The sequence below is a fragment of the Eptatretus burgeri genome, chromosome 8, assembly GCF_056783735.1.
Source record: "Eptatretus burgeri isolate ZD-2024b chromosome 8, Ebu_testis_v1, whole genome shotgun sequence".
NCBI lineage: Eukaryota > Metazoa > Chordata > Myxini > Myxiniformes > Myxinidae > Eptatretus > Eptatretus burgeri.
The window spans coordinates 12,131,079-12,152,983 of record NC_140968.1 but is presented as its reverse complement, the minus strand read 5'-3'; the positions used below and the strand labels follow the sequence as shown (position 1 = coordinate 12,152,983).

General features: G+C 42.1%; 1 protein-coding gene across 4 annotated transcripts in view; it reads left to right on the top strand.

Moving 5' to 3' along the window:
- Nucleotides 1–21,905, top strand: part of VPS41 (VPS41 subunit of HOPS complex) — a 142,941-nt gene that overhangs the window by 105,584 nt on the left and 15,452 nt on the right. For all 4 annotated transcript variants that reach the window (XM_085890885.1, XM_085890882.1, XM_085890883.1 and 1 more), the window contains 3 exons: nucleotides 1,892–1,991; nucleotides 13,541–13,585; nucleotides 14,474–14,553. In XM_085890885.1, the coding sequence (XP_085747011.1) occupies nucleotides 1,892–1,991; nucleotides 13,541–13,585; nucleotides 14,474–14,553 (225 nt within the window). The remainder of the gene's footprint in view (nucleotides 1–1,891; nucleotides 1,992–13,540; nucleotides 13,586–14,473; nucleotides 14,554–21,905) is intronic.

Genomic DNA, 21,905 nt, shown 5'->3' with positions numbered 1-21,905 from the left:
CGGACGCTAACTTGTGAACCAGCGATCGGATTTTGACCAAACTTGATACAAGTATGTATAATGATGTAAAGATGAACTGATTAGATTTTGGGGTCAAGAGGTCAAGGGTTAGAGGTCATCGAGAGTTAAAATGTGATACTTGAACAGCTGAAGGGATTTAAATCAAACTTGGTAAAAGTATTTATAATTACGCAATAATGTGGGCAAAGGCTTATCGGTCGAAGAGTGCCGTTCTAGTTTTTATGTAATCGTTTTGCAAATCAGTTACATGTTTTTGTAACTCGGCCTATATAAATTGGTGCGCCACCACCTTTCTTTTATCACATGTTCATTTAATCGTTTCTTCCTCCTCTTTATCTACTTTTACCTGATTCAGCCTCCCATGAGGCTCACATTTGAAGCTTCATGGGGCTACAAAGATGTCTTAAGCTTGGAAAGGTTCTACTGAGACCCATGTGTCAACCTCAGGCATAACCTTCATTGAAAATTTTATATTTATCCCTCGCACTGGTCTATAGTTTGTCCATTGTCAAAACTGTAAGACTAACAATAGGTGTTGACATGGAACATCCTGTTGAACATCCATGGGAATCAAACCTACTTGCACTTCTTCTTCTTTTTCTTCTTCTTCTTCTTCTTCTTTCGGCTGCTCCCGTTAGGGGTCGCCACAGCGGATCATCCATTATGATCCGCATACTGATTTGGCACAGATTTTATGCCGGATGCCCTTCCTGACACAACCCTGGTCACCTCTTACGACACAGGGATAAGGATTGGGTTTCGCCATGATTCCGGGCTGCCCTACACCTTCTCATAGCGCGGCCCAGCGCAGAGCGCCTGTCCTCGAGCGATCCTCCAACCCAAGCCTCCGAGTAGCCGCATTACAGGCGCAAGCCACTACACCCGGTATAATAAAACCTACTTGCACTAATGGATTGAAAACATGAGAATGGCACTCGGTAGTGCGCATACCTGCGCCAGACTGAGCTGTTCACGTTCTGTAGCCCACTGATGACCAGATCTGCTTCCGGACCAGTCATCCTTGGCAAACACCAAAATGTAAATGGCTTGGTCTTGTCACCTACCCAACTCGTCCACCAAGTTTTGTCATAACTCATCCATAACTTTTTTTGATATCGTGCTACATGTAGTTTTTGGCCCTATATCTCAATGTTGAAGAATCACTTAAAAATTCCACTATCCAGATCCGGATCTTCACCAGAATCTAATCAATTACTCCTTGTCAAACACACAACCTGTCCACCAAGTTTCATCCGAATCCGTCCACAACTTTTTGAGATATCCTGCACACAGACAGATAGACAGCAGTTTAAATATAACCTCTGTCCACCTTTGGTGGCAAAGGTAATAATCGAGCTCATCCCCTCTTCCACACCATTGTAACTGCTTGGAAAATACCCACTCTTTAAAGAGCTGCAAGCACTTGATCGAAGTTGCTTTTTTTTCAGCACGTGGTGTGTTCAAAAAGTTCCATGAACGAGGTAGTCACGATAGTCTGACATACCGTATAAATAGTATCATGAAGTGTATATTTAAATTAAAATGCACTTATACTGTGTTTTTTTTTTTTTAACAATCTTATATTTATGCTTTTGAAAAATAAATTGATTAAACTATTGTGTCATGGACCGTTGTAACTTGTAAGTATCTCGTTTGTGGAACTCTGAACGGCCCTCAGTTGTTTCGCCCCTTCCGTTAACTTAAGATGTGCACGTGTCCTTTTAAAATTTCTTTTTCCCCGATTCCGTTGACCCAAAAGTGTTTGAATGTAATAAAGCACTGTAACCCAAGATGATTTTGTGGTTCGAATTGTGCGCCAGGTTATCCCGCACAAAGTTGACCTTTCCTCAAATGCTCCCTTCCCCTCAAGATCTCGTTGCGTGAAGGATGTGAGAAGATTCTGGTAGCGGACTGTGTCGGGCTCATGAAAAAGCTGCAGCGTGCTCAGCGCAGAGGCGTACGTGTCGACGGTGAGACCCGTTTAAGTGTTAAGGATTTTTTATTTCCAATTTGTTGATTTTGTGAAATGGAGGTCGTAGTTTGGAATGTTATTTGGTTCTAGGTGAGGGGGAGGGGTGGGGGGAGTGGCAGTAAAAAAGTAAAAAGAGGACTTGGTGAGGGAGTGGGGTGAAGTTTGGTGAGATTACCTATGGATGTGGTATATTGCTTTTTTTTTTAAAATGGCTTGCTGTTATAGCTTCCATTAAAGCTGCTGCAACAACTCCGCAACGTGTATGTTATCGAGCAATGAAAGTGTTGGCTTGTCGGTGACATCCAAGTAAGACGTTATATCTGATCAGATTAGCACAGGGCCTGAATTGATCTGAGAAACAAAAATTGTTAAATTAACTTGATGAAGCAACCTAATGAAGGTGAAATCTTTTTTTTTTTTAATCCATTATCTCTTTAAATAACTCGACCAAATATTTAATCATTGATCACAGAGTGCTGTGCATGCTGGACATTTATCCTCAAACACACACACACACACACACACACACACACACACACACACACACACACACACGGAACATCGTTGGTGCACAAGGGGGCCATTCAGCCCATCATGCCTGTGCTGCACCAACCCCAGTGTCATCACCCATCCACATGCATCCAGTTACCTATCTAATTCTCATTTGAACCTATCTGCCTCCTCTACTGCCACCATCCTTCCAGGGAGACCATTCCATGCATTAATCACTCTCTGACTGACAGACCCCGACCTTAATACTGTCCTACCTCTCGTCCTCTTTACCATCAAGCCGTGGCTTCTGGTCCCAACACTGTCCATTCTGCTGAAATACGACGCGTAATGAAAGTCCGACAGTTGGTTTTGTTGTCCTGAATTGCTGTGTTGCGCCGTATCATCTTCCAAGCTTTGTTAACACTACGTGACAATTCAACCCAGCAGTCTCGACCTTCGACTAACTATGTCACAACACACCGACGACATTTCCGAGTTGTTGTTTTTTTGTTTTTTTTTCTCAGATATTCTTTCTCAAACGTGGTGTTTACCAAGTTCAGTCCTTTCCGTCTGACATGACTGGCTTGCATGAGGAATTTAATGTTTGCTTCATCATGGTTGACTTTCGCCAAATGAAAAATGACGAAGACAATGCGATCTGAATTGATACGCATAATATTTTGCAACAATCGCCCCCGTTTCCCTCCCCGCCCCGGGGTTTCCTCTTCGAATGCAATAATCTTGGCAAAATCTTATTTTGCTCCATTGGTGGCTGGGGATTTTTTTGTCGGAATTTCTGGGACAAATGCCAATATCTGTGTTTGCGAAACAATCCGCACGTTTTGATTGTGTTGTGACTTCTGATGATGCTCACCTTCACAAGAAAACATGGACTTTTATACAGTGGATGATCAAAGTGTTTTAACTGACTTTCCAGGTCATCTAAGTATATAAAGTAGTCGTGTATGTTTGTTTGTCCTCTTATAACTCGAGAACTACGCATTCCCAGAGCAAAACTAAAGGCATATTCGGAATCAGCACGTCTCGGAGGTACTACGGTACACCTTAGATGTTTAAAAAAAAACCTTAAAAAAAAAATGTCGATTTTTTTTGTTTGTTTTGGCCGTTTCAATTTCTAAGCGAAAACACACTAAGAGGCAACAGGAGACTGAAGAGGAGCAAGATGCCAGGCTCAATGAACAGGCTCATCGGCAACAACAGCGGCGAGCAAATGAGACTGAGGAAGTGATGCAAGACTTGAGGCAATGCGTCACCGCACTGCAGAAGCACGAGCACTGGCCCCGGGCACAAGAGCACAGCAATACCAACAGGGTGGCATTCACGTATGACCCGGCTGACCCAACAACTCATGCTGACATCGGCAAAATGGACAAAGTCTGCACCCACTGCTCTGCTTACAAGTTCAAGGGAGAGACCAAGGGTGTGTGCTGTAGCAATGGCAAGGTCGTCATTGAGCCCTCTCCTGCACTTCGTCCCTTGCTGAAGGAAGTTCTCTCAGGCAAAGGTCCCCTCAGCAAGCACTTCCTTGACAACATTCAGATGTATAATGGCAGCATTGCGATGATGAGCTTCGAGCACAAGGAAGCTGAAGTCCAGGGCTGCAACCCGAGCTTCCGGATCCATGGTCAAGTGTTCCACCACATTGGCAGCTTGCTCCCGCCTGAAGAGGGCCAGCCAAAGTTCCGACAGGTCGACTTCCTGGACTCGCATGCCAAGGAGCTGGCTGCCAGGAACCACAGCGTCCTCAAACCACACATCCTTGAGATGCTCACAAAGTGGTTTCACGAGAATAACCATCTGGTCCGTGAGCCCAAAACTGCAAGAGATGTACTTGCAGAAGGAGGCAACTCTGAAGAGCGCCAGATCATCATCAGAGAGAAACAAGCGACCGCAAGGAGAGCACACACGCCGCTACAACGCCCGGTCTGCACCAGAAGTCGTCATCCTAATGGACAATGAGCCAATGGAACCCAGAAACATTGTCCTCAGACCTCGCGATGGGGCATCGGTGAGCTGCATGCGTCTTATGATGCACTCCAGTATCCCCTAATGTTCCCATATGAAACAGATGGCTACAGCATTCATCTGGTGGCCAGAACTGCTACTGGACAGGATGGATGAAACCTCACAAAGCTACAGTACTACAGCTACCACATCATGGTGAGAGAGGGCAACCACATACTGCAGATGCAATGACTTTCAGCAGTTTCTGGTCGATGACTACTGCAAGATCGAGACAGAGCGACTGGGCTTTATCCGCTGGGAGCAAAATAACTTTCTTGCTGATAACTACGACAACCTCCGTGACAGCCTCATGAGCACTGATGATGAACGCTGACAATGACAAATAAATGCGAGATGTGTCCAAATTAAATGTGATATATATTAAGCACCACAATTTACCCCTTTCTTTTTCCTATGTTTTCCCCCCCAGGCAACGCCGGGTACTCCAGCTAGTTATTTATATAACTGAGAACAGCCCAATACCTGAGTGATGTAAAATCTCACAAATGGCCAAGTTGATAAGCAAAGACTACAATTACCGGCATTGATTTGTTGTACGAATGAAAATTTCTTGCCTGAGTACCTTTTCCTCCGAGGCCTTTTTTGCTTACCATACAAAGATCCTCTTCGGTGGGCTGAGGGGCAGAAGGAAAAAAAAAACATTTATATATCAGACTCCTTCTCAAAAGTAATCACTATATTTCACTGCAGGTGAATTCCCGGACTGTCTACGTTCATTGCACTGCATTGATAGTTTTGTGTAATACTATCCCCTGAAAAATGGCTGGCAGGATAGCTTAGAGGTATGCGCACTCACCTCTGAGCTGTCTATAACCTGGGTTTTAATCCCAACCCATCTATAAACTACCTTCCTGGTGTTTCGCAAACAGGGCGAAGCATCGATGTGTGCTCGCCGTCCCTCGGATGGATGTTAAACTGCGCGTCTCATCTACTGGCATCAGTTGGTGTATGTTAAGGATCCCACGGTGTCCTTCGTGAACAGTGGAAGAGGTATTGTTGTGGGCCAGGGGTCGGTGGCGAGGAACGGCCGCCAGGTGGAGCAGTAGTGCCGTCTCCCACCGAACACCCAGAATTTCAGGTCGTAACCTTCGGACAACTCCGAAGGTCACGGGTCACTTAAGGACCGTGCTGGCCAATTCTCTGACGGCGTGGGGTAGGGTTAATAGCCAAATTTCAATATACCTAAGTACCCACGTCATCAAATTACCAGGGAGGTCACACCCTCAACGGACCTCAGGCAGAACGGGCCGTTTACCGAGCCCGAACCAGGTGTAAACCGAGTGGGGATTACCAAGGTCTGTCGGTCCAAATGAACAATTACGACACGACGGCCTCCCTAATTCCCAATACACACCATGCTAAAGAAAGTGACAGACAACGAGCTGGTACATTGAACAATCGGGGTTTATTTATAATGGGGCGGGGGAGCACAAAAAGAGCGAAGTTAAACCGACTATCAAGAAGGAATGCAAGTAATGTACAAGGCACTTAAACAATTGCTACTTATAGACTGGGCCCACACACACACACACACACACACACACACACACACACACACACACACACACACACACACACACACACACACACAAGAAATGGTGGCCGCGGCCTTTATTTGGCCCTTCAGCTCGGGAGGGAAGGCGAGCTGAGGGCAAGAGTCTGCACTTGCACCTGTCCACCTCGTGCGGTCTGGTCGAGGTTGTCCGGTGGTGGGACTCACTCAACGCAGCACCAAGCACCAGGGACAAGGGATAGAGCGACGGATGCCAGCCAGCACGAAGGCGGAGGAGGCGAGAGACAACGAGGCGACCAGCAATCAAGGCCGAAAAAGCTTCCACAGATCAGACGACACCAGACGAGGCAGACCCAGCCAGCCAGACAGAATTTTCCGATCACTATTCCTCTCCCGAAGTAGGAGGGATTTCTTCCCTGGCCACTCGCCTCCTGATTGGACGGTTGCATCGCGCGATTCGCTGGCCGTCCCTCATTGGACAGGCTCACGCTAGGCGGGGCAACTCCCACCCTTCTGGGTGGAGTCTCAATCTGAGACGATGAGCCTCCTGATTGGACGAAGGGTGCGCCCTTGCCCTCGTGGGCGGAGTCGGCTCTTGAGCGAGGGGTCCCACCCACGTCCGCAGCCAGAAACGCGTGCGCTATGGCGTCGGTGGAGCGACGCGACGGTGCCGCTGTTGTTGTTGTTGTTGTTGTAAAAAAAAACCCTGACTAAAAAATAAACCCGCAGCGCACACATGAAATTCCCATTAGACATAAGGGACGGGACCCTAACTATAAACACATACTTATCAAAATAACTGAACTGCGGGGACTGCTGACTGTCTGTGTGCAAAAGGCTTCCAAATCTGTAACAGTATCACCATCACCCTGAACAGATAATATCCAAATTCCTGCTCAAACATACAGGGGGGCACAGCATCAGCGGCACAGCCACACCCCAGCAAATGATGCTACCCACAGTCATGTGCTGCGTACGAAAGGAAAAGACCTTCAAAAACCATGTTTCTATCTTTTATGGGTAAAAAGGGCAGAGCTCCAAAAGGGAGTCGTTCTTTTTATCTTTGATTTGCAATCCATTTGTTTTATTTTTATTTATTCTTTGCATTTATCATCTTTATATTTTGAATGGCCTGACACCGTTTGAGGTTAAAATCTATTCATTTGGTATCCGCTTTCCCATATCGTGCAAAATACGTCCCTCTGAGCCCATTGGCTCTGAAAACATCAATTAGATCAAAAGTTCAGGAAAACAAAACTTTAACACCTGTATGAGCAATGTGATTCATGCTTACACTACCTCGGTAACTCCTCTACCCCCATCAAATGTGCAGCAACCAGCAACCTCCACACCCCCCACTTACTCCGTTGTGCACCTGCAACGTTTTGTAGGAATCCATTTGTTTTTTCTTTTTTTGTCCACCGCTCCTTTCCAATTCCATATCCAGGTGATGTATGACGTCATCGCCAGGCGCCGAAGGAAGGGACGACTCAGTTTTTACTCCGTTTGTTTTCTTGTTATTTGTGAAAATCGAAGATTTTTCAAATATATTGGTTGGTTGCGTTCGTTTTTCTGTTTTTCTGTGTTTTTTTTTAATTTTTTTTAATGTTTATCGCCTTCGGGTCACAATTTTAAACCGATCTTCACGAAATTTCACCACATGGTAGAGGTTGTCATAAGCAAGAAGCCTCTTGTTTTTAAGGTCGAAAGGTCAACAACTTTGTCAGAATTCTAAAGTCCTCAATTTTCATCCGATTGACTCGAAATTTGTACAGGATTTTCATATCGGCTTACTGAATTCAACTATCAATTATTTTTGAGCTCAACATAGGCCAAAGGTCAACTACTACGCTGGAATTTTAAAAATCCTCAATTTTCATCACATTGACTTCAAATGTAAAGAGGATTTACATATCAGGTCACTGAATTCAACCACCAATTATTTTTGCGGTCAACATTGGTCAAAAGGTCAACATAGGCCGAATTTCTAAAATTGTCAATTTTCATCAGATTGACTTGGGATTTGAAGAGTTGCATATTTGGTCAATTAATTCAACCACCAATTATTTTGAGGTCGAATTTGTTCCATGGATTTCGCAAGTGTCGTGCTCTACACGACGTCTTTCTTGTTTGTTATCTTGCCAAAACGAAGTTTTTTGCAAGATATGTTAGTCAGCTTGAATGTTTTTTGTTTTTTTTGTTTGTCTGTAATCACGTCTTAAAAATTCTGCAGAGCACAGTTATCATTGGAAATTTTTGTAACTTCGCATATCAGAGGCCTATAGAGGTCCCTTTCAGCGCATAAAATTTTGAAGGTCAAGGTCAAAGGTCAAGGTCACTTTGTCACAAATCAGGGTAGTCGACAAAACCCTTATTTTTTGAGTAATTTTGATCGGATCGTCTTCAAACTTCATGGGAATATAGTTCATGGTCTGGCGCTCAGCTAATTAATTTTTGGTGGCGATTGGCCTTGACCTTCATGGTTAGCGCCGAAGGTCAAACATATTTGACCCCAAGGTCAAATTTTCAAGTTTTAGGAACCATATCGTGTAGTACCTCAAATTGAACACCTCGATGAGTGCTTTCTAGATATGTCAAGCTTGAGACATTATGATGTCATTTGGTGACGTTATGAGGCAAAAGCATATTTTTCATGGTTACTCTGTAGAACGACTCTCATCGGAATCTCTCGTAGGCAGATATTCCTCAAGGAGTCGCTCCTGGTGGATAGCAGCTCTGTTCACCTCAGTGTGACCTTGAAGAAGTCACACGTGGTCACCTTTTGGCAAGATACGGGTCACCCTGCGGGTGACATTGGTTTATTTATTTGTTTGTTTGTCCTGGCGATATCTCAGCCATCCTTTGACCGAGGAATCTGAAATTTGGGGACAAAAGTGAAGATGTGCTTTGGCAAAAACAGTATTTTTTATTGATCAATTACTTGATTAATTACTTAATTATTATCGATTCATTAATGCCTTATTTATTTTCTTTCTCATCTGGACAATATCGCAGGACCTTTTGAGCAAGGAAGCTGATATTTGGACACGACGGTAAACAAGTGATTTGATTGTAAAGGGTATTTTTATTTATTAATTAATCTATTAATTTATTTTCAACATCTTAAATGTATGTGGAAAAAGATCATCAACTTGAATTAATTTTCAACAAGTTACAGATTCGGATGAAACCCTGGTGGTTTAGTTCTGCTATTAGGCATTTGATTGAGAAATCAATTATTTTACGATTAATATTAATTTTAATTACACAATCAATGAATCGATCAACTTTTGTACACCGCTCCCTCCCAATTCCGTCTTTACGTGCTGCACTGCAGGTGTCGTGGGTATTTGGCATGGTGGCGGTGTACTTTGAATGTACCTGGACTTGTTTTATTTTTGTTTTTTGAATACCATCTCGAGGCTCATATAAGAACCAACACACACACACACACACACACACACACACACACACACACACACACACACACACACACACACACACACACACACACACGCATTTAAAGGCCATTTTCCCCGCTAAAGCGGGGGTTAGCCTTGCGGGCCCCATGACAATCTTCTCCACTTTACCCTGTTTTGTGCATCTCCCCTTCTTAAACCCCTTGCCCACATTTCTTCTTCCACCACCTTTAGCCCCAAGTTTTTCTCAGTCTTCCCCATCCTCTACTTCCAACTACACTCATTTCCAACACTCCACTCACCCAGTCACTTTCATCCTTCCTCAACACATGACCCAACCATCTCAACCTGTTTCTCTTCACAACCTCCATCACAGACTCTATTCCCATCATCTTCCGCAAGTCATCATTTGTCTTCCTCTCTCTCAACGATACTCCACACATCCACCGAACCATTCGCATTTCGACCCTTTCCAGCCTTTGTTGCTGCTCCATGTTCAGTACCCATGTCTCACTCCCATAAATCATCGTACTCCTCACACATGAAGCATACACCTTTCCCTTCAGCTTCAACGACACTCCCCTCTTTGTCAGCACGCCACTCAGTTCCCTAAACTTCTTCCATGTACATGTTACTCCAGCAACCGTCAGAATCTGATCCACCTTCTCCATTCAGCATGTCTCCTTGATAGCAAAATGTTTTCACCCCTTCCAGCTTCACACCATCTCCAAGATCCAACTCAACAATTCCTTCATCTGCAACTCCCTCGATGCACACCTTACACTTGAATGTAGCTGCCACACTGGTTAATGACCCTCTCACCCCACTACATTTTCGATGAACCCATTCAGCACACATTGTACACTGAATGGAGTTCACTCCGACACCCTTCCTGCACACAGCACACGGCCACTTCCCAGTCCTTTCCACCTCACCACATGCTTTACCACTTGCCATCACCTTCGTCTTTCCGATATTCACCTTCAAACCTTTTGCCTCCATACATTCCTTCCACTTGTTCATCTTCTCCTTCAGTCCATCCATACTCTCTGCAATCAACACCAGATCATCTGCATACAGCAGCTCCCACGGTAAACCCTCCTTTACCCTCTGAGCCAGCACCTCCATCACAACTACAAATAGAAGTGGACTTAGTACTGACCCCTGGTGCACTCCTACCCTCACCTCAAACTCACCACTGTTCCCATCCTTCGTCCTTACAGCTGTGCGCGCTCTCTCGTACATGGCCATCACTACTCTGATCAACCATTCCTCCACTCCTAACTTCCTCAATGCCCATGCCATTACTTCGCGTGGGACCCTATCAAATGCTTCCTCCAGATCAACAAACCCAAAAAACAACTTCTTCCTCTTCTCCATGTACTTCTCCTGCAACTGCCTTCCAATAAAAATTGCATCTGTCGTTCCTCTTCCTGGCATAAATCCAAACTACATTTCGTCAATCTTTACCTTCTTCCTTATCCTCTTCTCCAACACCCTTTCCAATACCTTCATTCCATGCTCCAATAACTTTATTGCTCTATAGGAGCCACAGTCCAGAGGGTCACCTTTCCCCTTGTACAGAGGGACAAGGGTACTCAGTTCCCAATCCACTGGAATGCGGCCTTCTTTGACCACCAGATTACAGATCTCTGTCATTCTCTTCACACCCCAACTTCCCGCTGCCTTCAACATATCTCCCACAACTCCCGTCGGCCCTCCTGCTTTTCTACTCTTCATTGCTCTTTCGCTTCCTCAACTTCTTTCTCAGTTATCTTCTCTGCTGGTCCTAAAACTGGGTTACTCTCGATGTTGCTATCCTATTCATTTTGTACATTCAACAGCCTTTCCATATATCTCTTCCATCTTCCTTTAATTCCATCTGAGTCCACAACGATTTGTCCCACTTCATCCTTCAAGCAACTCACCCCCGTCACATCAAACCTCTCTCTCGCTATCTGCTTTGTAATCCTGAATACCGCTCTCTTACCCTCCTCCGAATCCAAGCGTTCTCCGAACATTTTCCTATGGGCCTCCTACACCTTTGCTACCTCTTTCTTTGCAGCCTTCTTGGCTTCCTTATAACTTTCATGCGCTTCCTCTTCTTCCACCGTACCCTTCGCCTTTTACCATTCCTTGAACTTCTTCCTCTTCTCTTCAATCGTCTTTCCAACTTCATCACCCCACCACCATGTTTCCGAGTGCCTCGGTGGTCCTTTTGTCCATCCACATACCTCACCAACGGCTCCCAATAGACTATCTTTCATTGACATCCAACCACTTTCAAGCTCAACCACATCATCTTCAACCATACTCAGCCTCTCTCTTAATGCTTCCTTCACTGTCGCCTCTTTCAACCTCCACACCTTCATCCTCGGTTGGTACTTCACCCGCTGAATTCTCCTTGCACCTTTCACCCTTATATCGCAGACAACCAGGTGGTGCTGCGAAACAGTCTCCTCCCCTGGGATCACCTTTGTGTCCCGGAGGTTTCCCCTATCTTGCCGATGCACCATCAGGTAGTCAATGGTTGTCGTCGACCCACCTGACGTGTATGTAATAAGCTTATTATCCGCTTTCTGGAGTTGAGTATTACAAATCAACAAATCAGCTCCATCAGCAAACTCCAAGATCCTTTCACCTTCTCCATTTCTCACACCATATCCATAACCCCCATGGACTCCCTCAAAACCGTCGGGACTCCTTCCCACATGTCCATTCAAGTCTCCTCCAACCACAACAATTTCATCATCTTTCACATTTTCCATCAACTTCTCCATCGCACACCAGAACATGTTCTTCTCTTCATCGCTTCGACCGACCTGCGGGGCATATCCCGAGATGATGTTCACCAAGAGTTTTCCGATCACGATTCTCACCATCATCAACCTTTCTGTCACTCTCGTCACACTCACTACACTGTCTACAAACTCCTCAGAAAACACGACACCAACACCATGCACGCCTTCCGGGCACCCTTGCCACATAAACTTGTACTTCTGCCCCTGCCTTCCTTTCACCATTCTCACACCACTTCCCTTCCATCGTGTCTCCTGCACGCAACATATGTCCACTCTTCTTCTGACCAATGTTTCAACCACTTCTCCAGATCTCCCTGTCATTGTCCCTACATTCCATGTACCAAACCTCAGAAACCGATCTCCACGTGGGGCATCAGACGATTGGTCATCATAAATGGAAAAATTTCCCCCCTTGCTTAGATCGGGTTCTCCACCTTGAATTTTAACGAGAGGGGGTGAGGACCCCCACGGGGTACTTCAGGCTGTACCCTGCCCATCAGTTGTACTCATCATGGTTTCCTTTTGAGGCGGTTTTTATGGCCGGATGCCCTTCCTGACGCCAACCCAACGCCAATAAGAACCAACACACAAAACGTATAACAAAGGGAGCAGGAGACAAGAGGGGCGGGAGAAGGAAGTACCAAACGGTGGGGAAGAGAGACGACAGGAGATCTGTTGAAGGGAGAGGGATGGGGCGGGGAACACGGGGTAAACAAGATGGTACTACAGGGACTTTCAGGAAGGAAAACAGGGAGGTGGGTTTGCGGTGGATTAACAGGGGGTAGAAAAGATCAAGATTTTGGATGGGGGAAGATAAGAGATGGTGGTGAACAGTTGTTTTGAAGACCTTGATGGAAGAGGGGATTTAAGAGGGTGTGGGAGTTTATTCCAAAGGCGGGGAAAAAAAGAGGAATGAAAGAGTGAAGGTGAGCAGTGATTCGTGATTTTAGTAGTTTTACCAGAAGGGGGTTGGTGGCGGACTTTGAGCACCCTGCGGAAATATGGGGGGGGGGGACGACAGATCACAGACAGAGCATGGGGGGGGGGGTGAGACCGGAGAGGAGACTGTGAGATCATTTGCAGGAGACTTGTTTCTAAAGCATCTTCTTCCACAGTTAAATGTGCCTTCAAAGTAATAATCCTGGTCTTCTTAAACCAGTCATCTTTCAATATAATGCTCGTTGTAATCTACATGTTAACAATACATGTTCTGTGGGGGAGGGGGGTTATCACAGGATCTTGTATGAAAATGTAATTATCCATCATGTTGTCACAGATGATCAACTTTGTGAAACCTGTGAATTACCAATCCTTCCTGAAGGTAATATTACATTGGTTACCATGCACGTTAAGGTTATGACCCCTGCCCGTTCCCCCATTCCGTCTCTCCCCAACCCCCTCCAACACCTCACCTCCCCCCCCCCCCCCCGCCGCCCGACACTCCTTAATCTTCACTTGCTTTTCGTTTTTCTTTTCCACTGAACCTCTGATTTTATTTCCTTTGTACTTGTAGATCTGCAAATCCGATGCCTTTGCGTTTGTTTCGAGGATATATGTACCTTGTAATATTCAATCAATCCCTTGTTCTTGGTTTTGATCTCCATAGTTGGTTGTTTGAAGCCAAGGCAAGTCTAAACGTCTGTCTTCATTTGCATTTTCCTTTGAAAGACAATTTGTGGTGTTTCCTCCCCACCCTCCTCCCTATTTTATTGTTTAAATTTGAAGAGTCTTCAATTTAATTAGGATTCCAGCCGAGTAACTGCTTTGGTACCAACGCTCTGCATCGCGCATAGTACATGATGATGAACAGTTTTGTGTTGTCTGCTTTCGAATCTTTTCTTTATTATTTCTGTTGACACGATCCGAGAGGTTTCTCTTCCTCTTTCCTTTGTGTTTCCTGACTGTTGTCTTCATTTTTGTTTCCAAACCTTTCACTGGGTACTGGAGATCATCAGTGCTGTGCTTTGTCATTGTAAACAAAGGCTGGAGATTCATAATCAAAGGTGTCCAGTTTTATTTTGAATACCGTTGACAGATCACATTGTTATGCTCTTTTCAAATTATAGTTTCGGAACAAGTTTTTATTGATTATTGAAAGCCTGTTGTAGGATATGTCATTCTATGAGACTGTAAGTGTTGTGTTTTTTGTTTCTTTTGCACCAAGTATAAATTTTTTTTTTTTAAATCATGGCTGTGTGCTCTCCATCAGATGTGAACAGAGGTGTGGACGTTATCGTATTCTTCTGTAACCATGTGTTCCACAAAGAATGCCTGAGAATGTCAAATACGGTGAGTGAGCATGCCACGTTTTTAGAAGTTTGCAAAAATATAATCTTGGCAAAGCTTAGAGAGAATGAAAAAGAGGGGAATTATTAGTGGCCATTTTAATAATCTGTACAATAGGGAGGTGAAGGATGAAAGAAAGGTAAAGGAAAGGTTGGGAGAGGGCTGGTAGGGGAGTAAAGATGTGAGACCATATTAGAGGCTTTGTATGGGGGAGAAGAGGAAGTTGGGTGTGGGTAGCAATGTAAATGGCTGTTAAACTGGGCATCCAGTCTGCCGGCATTCGCTGAATGACGTTAAAAATCCCATGGTGTCCTTTGTGAAGAGTAGGCGAGCTATCGCCGGCATCATGGCCAAGTTCCAAGTTCCTGCCCCAACCTACAGGGGGAACTGCATCAGCGGCACAGCAACCCCCCACTCAGCCAATGATGCGACTCATAGCCAAATGCTGCATACAAAACTAGAACGGCACTCGGTAGAGCGCAATTCCTCCGCCAGGCTGATTAGTTCACGCTTTGTATCCCAACGATATGCCGGATCTGGATTCGGACCTGAAGTAAAATTTAATTCATTTGTTCTCGTCACCAAACCAACTCATCCACCAAGTTTTGTCCGAATTTGTCCACAACTTTTTCAGGATAATCGTGCTATATATCGTTTTAGCCCAATCACTCAACGGCGAAAAAGCACTTTAAAAATTCTCGGATCGGATTTGAATCTTCACCAAAATCAAATCAATCCTTCCTTGTTTCATACCCAACATTGCCCACCAAGTTTCATCCAAATCCGGCCGCAACTTTTTGAGATATCTTGCCATATGTTGTTTTTGTCTCTCAATGATGAAAAAAATCACTTTTAAAATTCTCAGATCTGGATTCGGATCTTCACCAAAATCTAATCATTTCGTCCGTGTCACATACCCAAGCTCTCCACCAAATTTCATCCGAATCCGTCCACAACCTTTTGAGATATGCCGTTTACAAACGGACTAACAAACAAGAAAGATGTTGTGCAGAGCGTGATACTTGCGAAATCCATAAAACAAATTTGACCTGAAAAATAATTGGTGGTTGAATTCAGTGACCTGAAATGCAAATCCTCTTCAAATTTTAAGTCTATCAGATGAAAATTGAGGATTTTAGAAATTCCTCCTTAGTTGTTGACCTTTGGCCTACATTGACCTTTTGGTCGATGTTGATTTAAAAAATAATTGGCTGGGTGAAATAATTGATCTGAAATATATATCGTGTTCAAATTTCAAGTCAATCGAAGGAAAATTGACATTTTAGAAATTCGGCCTATGTTGACCTTTTGGCCGATGTTGACTTCAAAAATAATTGGTGGTTGAATTCAGTGACCTGATATGCAAATCCTGTTCAAATTTCAAGTCAAGTGAATGAAAATTAAGGATTTTAGAAATTCAACAAAGTTGTTTAGCTTTGGCCAATGTTGACCTTTTGACCTCAAAAACAAGACTTCTTGCTTTTGATGAACTCTACCATGTGGTGAAGTTTTATGACGATTGATTTAAAATTGTGACCTATAGGCGATAAACACAACCAGACAGACAGACAGACAGACAGACATACAGACAGACAGACAGACAGAATAATGCACAAGACCAACCAATATACTTGAACAATCTTCGATTTTCACAAGTAACAAACAAACAAACACAGACAAACAGGGGTGAAAACATTACCTCCATCCACCTTCGGTCGTGGAGGTAATAAGAATAGGGGGGCAATGCATGACAAAGTGTAGGACAGGGTGGTACGGAGGAGTTGAACCTCTGCCTTTTGGGACATGTGATTTGATTGTTGCGTTTCTAATATATTCCGTGTCTGGACAGCCATATTGCTGGGGCAACGTACACTACTGATCAAAAGTTTTAGAACACCCCCCATTTTTCCAGTTTTTACTGAAATTTAAGCAGTTTAATGTTTCAATGTACTCTGAAATTAATGCAAAGAACAAATAAACAATTGCAGATAAAAAAATAAATCATGGAATCGTTTTGTTGAACAAAATTTAATCTAGATTTTTGACTCGTCAAAGTAGCCACCTTTTGCAAATATAACAGCCGAACATGCTCGTGGCATTCTTTCGACAATGGAGATCAAATATTGTTTGGAAAGTTCTTCCCAACACTGTTGCAAAAGTTCCCACAAATGTGTTGCACTTGTCGGTTGCTTTGCTTTCACCCTTCTGTCCAGTTCATCTCAAACCAGTTCGATGGGGTTTAAGTCTGGAGACTGTGCTGGCCATTCCATGATTTGAAGCCTACCGTCTTGTTCTTTTCTTCGAAGGTAGTTCTGACAGAGCCTGGAGATATGTTTTGGGTCGTTATCTTGCTGAAGGATGAACCCCTGACCAACTAGGCATAGACCAGAGGGTATTGCATGGCGCTGCAAAATGCTGTGGTAGCCCTTTTGGTTCACGGTGCCAGTCACTCTGTGCAAGTCGCCGACTCTGGATCCAGCAAAAGAGCCCCAGATCATCATGCTTCCTCATCCATGTTTGACAGTTGGTGTCACACACTAAGGAACCATCCTTTGGCCTACTCAACGGTGTACAAAAACCCTGCTTGATGAACCGAAGGTTTAAAATTTTGATCTATCGGTCCATAAGACCTTCTTCCAGTTTTCAGTAATCCACTGGTGGTGCTTCATGGCCCAGGCAAGCCTCTTTTTCTTATTTTGCCATCTTAGCAATGGCTTTCTTACTGCCACTCGACCTGTCAAACCTGCAGCTCGAAGTCTTCTCTTCACAGTTGAAACTGAGACTTCCTTACTTCAACCAGTGTTAAGCTGTGCTTGAAGCTGCTGTCGTCCTGTGAGCCGCCTATCACACAAGCTGTTGACCCTCAGAAACTTGTCTTCTGATTGTGTTGTGGCTTTGGGTCTGCCAGACCTCTTCCTGTCAGAGTTTCCTCCAGTTTCCAAGTGCCTTTTGATGGTGTAGGAAACTGTACTCACTGACAACTTGGCTTTATTTGCAATTTCTCTCAAGGAAAGACCTACACGTTTAAGGGTTATAATGGTCTGTCTGTCTTCCTTTGTTAACTGTCTTTTTCTTGCCATTATGATAGCAATACCGGTGTCATATATTTTCATCCCCCATATAATACTCATCTGGATGAGTATTTAATGCATTAAATACTCATCCCCCCCATAAAATATTTATCCCCCCTAAAATTTATCAAGACTTTTTACATAAATACAAAATTTATAGCATTATTACATCATGTTACCTGTAATACATGGTTCCTATATGTCTATCCAGCTAATTATAATACACAGGGTGTCACCTGTGGGAGCTTGGGCCCTGGGGGCTACTGTTGCCTGGTGACAACATACAGGCGTGGTCAAGATCAGCTGTCAATAAGTGCTATACTGACAAATCATTGACACAGGGATATATTTATATATAGTGTCCATCAGGTTTAAAAAAAAAGAGCTGTCATTTACATATCATAAAACTAATTTCTTTAACTATTATTTCAGTTTTTATGAATTATTTTTTACACAGCAATCCATATAATGAAAAGCAGTATATTAATTGTTATGTTTATAGATATAAAAATTGAAGTTTTCAATTAATAATAACATCCATGCATGTATAATGTATATGGCAGAAAAACTGCTTTTACCTGTTAATATTTTTGTATTTTTACATTTTAGGAATAATTTCTTTCTCAAGTCAGCTTAGGAGGTGCATGGAATCTCAAGTAATTAAAGTGGTGCAAATGTTTATTTAATCAAGCAATATTGGTAAACAGTTGTTTTATGAGATGAAAGCATATTTTATGACTACAGTAGAGAGTAGATAGGTACATTATAGGATATAGGTATTGTTGGGAGTAAATAAGCAATTGATGGGAGTGGACAGGTGTTTATGGACAAGTAGATGGGTATTAACATGTAACTGGGTATGGAAAAGTATTTTATGACTGCAGTATAACCGAGATGGTTATTTTATGGGGGTAGATGAGTATTTTATGACTACAGTATATGGTAGATGAGTATATTATGGGTACAGTATAGGGTAAATGAGTATTTTATGGCTATATTATAGGGTAGATGGTTATCTTATAGGGGGTATATAGGTATTTAATGGCTAAAGTATAGGGTAGATGAGTATATTATGGGTACAGTATAGGGTAGATGAGTATTTTATGGCTACAGTATAGGGTAGATGGTTATCTTATAGGGGGTAGATAGGTATTTAATGGCTACAGTATATATATATATATATACATATATATATATATACATATATATATATATGTATATATATATATATATATATACATATATATATACATATATATATATATATATATATATATATGTATATATATATATGTATATATATATATATGTATATATATATATATGTATATATATATATATGTATATATATATATATGTATATATATATATATGTATATATATATATATATGTATATATATATATATATATATGTATATATGTATATATATATATATATATATATATATATATATATGTATATATATATATATATGTATATATATATATATATATATATATATATATATATATGTATATATATATATATATATGTATATATATATATATATATATATATATATATGTATGTATATATATATATATATGTATATATATATATATATGTATGTATATATATATATATATATGTATATATATATATATATGTATGTATATATATATATATATGTATATATATATATATGTATGTATATATATATATGTATATATATATATATATATATATATATATATGTATATATATATATATATGTATATATATGTATATATATGTATATGTATATATATATATATATATATATGTATATATATATATGTATATATGTATATATATATATGTATATATATATATATGTATATATATATGTATATATATATATATATATATATATATATATATATATATATATATATATATATATATATATATATATATATATACAGTATATGTATATATATATATATATATATGTATATATATATATATATATATATATATATATATATATATATACAGTCAAAGCTCGTTACTATGCCACCTCGCTTCTATGCCACTCTCGCTATTATACCACTTTTGCTCAGTCCCGACAAAATTCAATACAAAATAAATTTACTATGCCACCCCCTACTCTCGCTACCATGCCACTACTGTGTGACTGTTAAAAGGCACGAGTCGTGAAAAAGTCTGTATTGCGCAGTGCTCGATTATCACACTCACGTCCAAAGGCGAAGCGACGAACTACAGTCCAGCTGCGCACAACATAACTCAATACGTACGCGCATAGTCAGACTGTGTCAAAACACGCGATTCTTCTCCCCGATGCCAGCCACAACAAGCCAATCATAACACGCACAACGAGACACAAAAAAGCGCGAGCACACACACAGACACGCAAGCACACGTACAACAGTGACATCATTTTTTTTTCAAATTCAGCCCATAATGTCAGCTCAGAAACGTAAGCGAACCGGCTTCACGCTGAAGGAGAAGAAGGAGATCATCGATGCCGCGAAGAAGGAGCCAAATCAGTCCAAGTTGGCCAGGGAGATTAGCAAGAAATGGGGCGTCGAAGTTAAGAGAACCACCGTAAAGGGCATTCTCAGCAAGAAGGATGCAATCGAGGCTGCAATCAAAGCTGGATTTCCATCGAAGCGCATGAAGTTGACGTAGGCTCACGACCCGAAGCTTGATGAGGGAGTGCTCATGTGGCTGAAGCAATCAAGAGGACAGAATGTGCCTGTCAGCGGCGATCTGATCAAGGAGAAGGCGATGAAACTGAAACTGGCCGAGCTGATGCACATCCCAGACTTCATGGCGAGCGACGGTTGGTTGGGCAATTTCAAGAAGCGCCACGGCATCACGTTCAAGACAGTGCAGGGCGAAGCTGGAGCGGTGGATTCGCAATCCCTTCTTGAGTGACAACAACAGGTTCTCCGGCCCATACTCGGGCAGTTCTCCGCAGACGACGTCTTCAACCTGGACGAGACTGGACTCTTCTGGCAGCTGCTTCCGAACAAGACCATGGCTTTCAGGGGAGAGCGGTGTACTGGAGGAAAGAAAAGCAAGCAAAGGATCACTCTTCTGGTTGGGGCAAACATGAGCGGCAGCGAGAAGTTCCCTCTGGAAAGCTCTTCTTCTGTTCCCTCCCTCTTCTGGGAAGCTCTGCCTGCCGAGGAAAAGATGCACGAGAACGAGGAGATCGAGCTGTCTGACTTTCTCGAAGCCGACGAGCGCCTCGCGACTGGCGGGTATTTCACGTTGGTGGAGATTGCGGAGGAGATTCTGTGCAGTGAGGAGCCGGTGGAAAGCGAAGATGACGAGGTAACTGTCGAGGAGGAAATCGTTCCGTTCGAGGAAGCCCAGCGCGCTTGTAGCACCGTCCGGAAGTTCATGCAGCAGAGAAGCGGGAAGCCCGGTGTGATGCAAGCGTGCGATCGGCTAGACAACGAGATGCACGAGATCCGCCGAAAGAAGATGCGCCAGCCGACGATTCTTGAAAGCTTTGTGTGTCGTGAATTTCTCGCCATGCCATATGTTAGTGTGTGAACTCTGTTAGTGTGTGTATGTTCTCCGTTCGCTTAGCTTATACAACAGTCGTGCCTTTTACTTGCTGGAATAAATTTTGTCTAAAGATTAACTACAGATGGGTAACTTGAGAAAATAAGGCCGTTTTTACAAAATCTCGTTACTATGCCACTCTCACTACTATGCCACTTTTGCTCGGTCCCGCCGGGTGGCACAGTAACGAGCTTTGACTGTATGTATATATATATATATATATATATATATATATATATATATATATATATATATATATATATATATGTATATATATATATATATGTATATATATATATATATATATATGTATATATATATATATATATATATATATATATATATATATATGTATATATATATATATGTATATGTATATATATATATATATATGTATATATATATATATATATATATATATATATATATATATATATATATATGGTCGATGGTTATTTTATGGAGTTAGATGGGTATTTAATGGCTACGCTATAGGGTAGATGGTTATTTAATGGGGGTAAATGAGTATTTGATGGCTTCAGTATAGGGTAGATGGTTATTTTATGGGGGTAGATGAGTATTTTATGACTGCAGTATAGGGTAGATGGTTATTTTATAGAGTGTAGATAGGTATTTTATGACTACAGTGTGGTTATTTTATAGGGTATAGATAGGTATTTTATGACTACAGTATAGGGTAGATGGTTATTTTATAGGGTGTAGA